The sequence below is a fragment of the Nycticebus coucang genome, chromosome 6 (assembly GCF_027406575.1).
Source record: "Nycticebus coucang isolate mNycCou1 chromosome 6, mNycCou1.pri, whole genome shotgun sequence".
NCBI classification, from domain to species: domain Eukaryota; kingdom Metazoa; phylum Chordata; class Mammalia; order Primates; family Lorisidae; genus Nycticebus; species Nycticebus coucang.
In genome coordinates, this window is record NC_069785.1 from 33790730 (window position 1) to 33795361 (window position 4632).

At 41.8% G+C, this 4632-nt stretch overlaps 1 protein-coding gene across 1 annotated transcript; it reads right to left on the reverse strand.

Annotated features, from left to right (window-relative positions):
* Window positions 1-2079: 2079 nt before the first annotated feature.
* Window positions 2080-3110, reverse strand: LOC128588640 (olfactory receptor 11G2-like). The gene has a single exon (XM_053595523.1). It carries the CDS (start codon window positions 3016-3018, stop codon window positions 2080-2082), a length of 939 nt encoding a protein of 312 aa, XP_053451498.1. The 5' UTR covers window positions 3019-3110.
* Between the last annotated feature and the right edge of the window lie 1522 nt (window positions 3111-4632).

Consider the following 4632-nt stretch of genomic DNA (forward strand, 5'->3'; position numbering starts at 1 on the left):
GGTATTACTATGTATCATTATAAATGGAAACTTTAGGTATTTTTTTCTTTGTATAAACGGAAACTTTAATAAAGTATTCCATTGTATGACTGACCAAAGCTTATTTAACTAGGCTTCTGTTAGTGGGAACTGAGATTTTTCTCAACATTTTGTTTTTACAACAATGCTCTATACTTTCATCATTTCCCACATATGTGAGAATATCTATAGGCCAAACACCTTAGAAGCTGAATTGGTGGGTTAAAGGGCACGTCCCTTCTGAACCTTGACAGAAGTTGCCTACTCACCCCATGTAAAGTTTGTCATCTTGTTCTCCCACCAGCTAAGTGTGAAAGAGCCCATTTCACCATCCTCAACTTTAAAGTATATTACCAAACTTGATCTTTTTCAATCTAATAGGTGAAAAATCAGATACCATCATAGGCTTATTCTTTTTATGAATGAGTTATGGCTCTTTCTACAAATTTTTTTTTTTTTTTTCCAGTTTTTGGCCAGGGCTGGGTTTGAACCCACCACCTCCAGTATATGGGTAGGCGCCCTACTCCTTTGAGCCACAGGCGCCGCCCTCTTTCTACAATTTTAAGAATCTTTTCTGGATGTTAATTGTTTATATCTTTTTGCTTATTTTCCTTTGGGGATGTTGTTCTCTTACTGTTATACAAAGCTTTACATGGCAGGTCTGGTTGCATTCTTGATCTTCTTTCCTTATTAGAAAGAAAAAGGAATGATAGTTATTTTCTGAGGTATGTCTGGATTTGAGGGGGTAACCAAACTGGCTCTCCAAATGAAGGGCTGGGGAACGTCTATGGGGTGGTAAAGATGGAGGTGTGTGTCGGTCCTGAAGTCATCACACGTAGAGGCAGGTTCTGCTGGCAGCCGTGCACTTGGTGGTTATGTCTCGTCATGCATCACCTGTATCATTAGCATTTTGAATCTCAACCCTTGGACATTATTTTCAGACATGATTTTTAGCATTAAAATAAGATGACAATGAGGGAAAAATCAGAGTAAGGACAGTATGGGGGTCTTCTCTGGTTTGAGGTGGTTAGATACAGATAGGTCTGGTTTCTTTGTAGCTAGGGTCCTTATCAGCTGGCATCAGCCTCTTGCTTCAGTGGTCCAGGACAATATTACTCAAGAGACAAACAATTTAGCCCCTTTCCAAGATGGGCATAGGCTGAATTTCAGCAGCTAAGAGGTCATTTGTTTTTTCTTTTTTACCGTTAACTAGGCTGGGTCATGTTGCCCTATGTTGCCTCTCTTGGTTGGAAAGGAAGCCCAAGTCCTGTCCCTATACAGTCTCAGAGTGGGTAGCACAGAAATAGGAGGTCAGGACCTACCAGAGTGGAGGGGCCTTCTAAACAGTATAGGTGTGCAATTAAGATCTCAGAAAGGCCATGTTCCTGGAGTAAGAGCCACACCCTAGGAGTAAGACCAAAACTAGCACAGAGCATTTAAAAACCACCTAAAAATAATCCTTAAATGGAAGCAAAGGGATCTGCCTCTGCTCTATTTACTTGCTAGAAGAAAACTTAGCCTTTGTTGAGTTACTATATCCATGTATTTACAATTTTTATAATACGATGCCTAGTAGTCAATTAAAAAAATCAAGGCATGCTAAACAACAGGACATGATCAAGATCCAAAAGAAGAAATAACAGAAACATGTACATAGGTGTTTTGGGTTTTGGTCAATACTAAGATGAACAATTATCTGAATAAAAGTAGGTGTTTTCAACCTGAAAATACTTTGTTATTATTATTATTATTTTAGAGACAGAGTCTCACTATGTTGCCCTGGGTAGAGTGCTGTGGTGTCACAGCTCACAGCAACCTCAAACTCTTGGGCTTAAGCCATTCTCTTGCCTCATTCTTCCAAGTAGCTGGGACTACAGGCACCCGCTACAATGCCCGGTTATTATTTTTTTGATTGTAGTTGTCATTGTTGTTTGGCAGGCCAGGGCTGGATTTGAACCGCCAGCTCCAGTGTATGTGGCTGGTGTCCTAGCTGCTGAGCCACAGGTGTGGAGCCATGAAAATAATTTAAATACAAGTTTAATCACCCAACAGTCGTTTTGATTAATACTTTCCCAGAAATTTCTGCATGGCTTTTATCATATCTTTATTCCTAAGACTGTATATCACTGGGTTCAGGAGTGGGGTCACAACAGAATAAAACAGAGTCACAATCTTCTGCATTCCAGCTTCATGCTCAGATGTTGGGCTCCCATACATGACCAGTACTGAGCCATAAAACAATGAAACTACAGCAAGATGAGACCCACAGGTGGAGAAAGCCTTTCTTCTCCCAGCTGCTGAAGGGACCCTCAGCACAGCTCTCAGAACCAGAGCGTAGGACCCCACAATAAAGAGAAAGGGAATGATGAGAGGAAGAGGACTTAAGGTGGAGATGACAAGCTCTATCACAGGAGATTTTTTGCAAGTGAGTGCTAGAAGAGGACCTGGGTCACACAGGAAGTGGTCAATAATCCTGGATCCACAGAAGGTCATTTGGGAAATGAAAATTATAGGAATCAGGAACCAAAGGAAACCCAGTACCCAGCAGCTGCCCACCAGGATGTTGCAGAGACGTCCAGTCATGAGAGTGGGGTAACGCAGAGGCCGGCAGATGGCAAGGTATCGATCGAAGGCCATAACTGCCAGGAAAAAGCATTCTGTAGAACCCAAGGAGAAGAAGAAGTAGAATTGGAGAAAGCAGCCAGAGAAGGAGATGACCTTGGTGTCAGAGAGGAAGTTGGCCAGCATGTTGGGAACCGTGGAGGTGACATACCAGATCTCCAGGAAGGAGAAGTTGGCGAGCAGGATGTACATGGGGGTGTGGAGTCTCTGATCCCAGCGCACTGCACAGACGATGGAAGCATTGCCCATGAGGGTGAGGAGGTAGACAGCAGAGAAGAGCACAAAGAGGAGGATCTGGCCCTGCCTGGAGCAAGGGAAACCCAGCAGGAGGAAGCCAGCGATGGTGCTGGAGTTGCTGTGGATGTTGAAGATCTTCATGTGCCTGTGGGCTGTAAAAAATGATGGATGACAGTGCAAAGACAGGGAGGCACTCGGATTTGCATCAAGTCATTTTGGGAAAGAAAATGCATATATATTGCCAGCCATGTTTTTCTTCAAAACTGAAATAATGACCTGGGTTTATTCTCTACTCTCATTCACTTTTTCACTGTGGGCTCAAGAAAACTTTTGGTCAAAATTGACAAGCTCTTATATATACAGTGTTCTATGTCTAATATAATCTTCAAGCATGTTTACAGCACTGTCCTTCAAGAGCCTATACATTTACACACACACACACACACACACACACAAGAATACATTGCAGCCATTTGGGGCAGAGTGAGTCAGACTGCATAGGTGTGCAATGTGAACCTGTAGAACTTTATGAATTACTTCTGTTATGTAACTTTTGACACTGGCCTTATTCCAAATTATTAACTTTTTGATTTAATATTATCGACTGATTCCACAAATAAAACAGTCAAACCAACTGGAGAAAGTTAGCTGTGGTTGGTTTTTCTTGTGTGAGAACAGCAGTCCTGGCCATCAACAGCCAAACAGGCTGAAAAAATTATCAGCTGGCCATGCTGAAACATGTCTGTGTTTGTCTGGAAAGAGTTATGAATCTTTCTAGATTATAGTTATAGATATAATTCCATCCCAATAATACAAATGATTGATATTACTGATAACATGAAATTCTAAATAGCAGTGGTTTTGTAGGGGATGTTAAACTGACTATTCAGTCCATCTCCTAGTAACTTCTTGGGAGGATCTCAAGGCAGAGCAGCTGTTGCTCCACTAAATCTTAGCCAAAAGTCAAGAAGCAATTAGAATTGCTTTTAAAAGGCTGGACATCTGCATAATGACTTTCTTTTGTTCTAAATGAATTAGACTATCTTTGTGAAACATATTAAGACTTTGGTATCAGTTAGAGCCCTCTCTAAATAAGTGCATTAATAATAAACCTAAGTCTGTAAAGTCCTCATTTTGCTTTTTAAAGTTTGGGGACAAAGACCCAGGGTGTTGAAGGGTGGAAGAAACTGCCACCCCCAAATATACCACTTTGACATACGATTATTTTGAGCTGGCTTAGTGCCTGTAACTCAGTGGCTAGGGTGCTGGCCACACATACCAGGTCTGGCAGATTCGAACCCAGCCTGGACCTGCCAAACAGTAATGACAACTACAACAACAACAAAATAGCCAGGCATTGTGGTGGGCGCCTGTAGTCTCAGCTACTTGGGAGGCTGAGGCAAAAGAATCACTTAAGTCCAAGAGTTTGAAGTTGCTGTGAGCTGTGATGCCACTGCACTCTACTGAGGGCGACGTAATGAGACTGGGTCTCAAAAAAACCCCAGAAAACAAACAAACAAACAACCTCCCAAAAGATTATTTTGAGCTGAAGGTATCTGAGAAAAAGAAGATACAAAAAGCTCCCATTTCCCATTTCTCCTCCTATTATTTGCCTAAAAGCAGCGCATAAATTTGTAAAGGTGGCCTCTACCAGGAAGGACCAGAGACAACTTTAAACCCTTATCAGCCTGGAGATGTCTCTGGAGGACTCTATGTAACTAACCTTTCTTGTCTTCTATTAGTTTCCCATAATAT

Coding starts and splice junctions, on each gene's coding strand:
- LOC128588640 (XM_053595523.1), bottom strand. CDS start 3,018: ATGAAGATCTTCAACATCCACAGCAACTCCAGCACCATCGCTGGCTTC.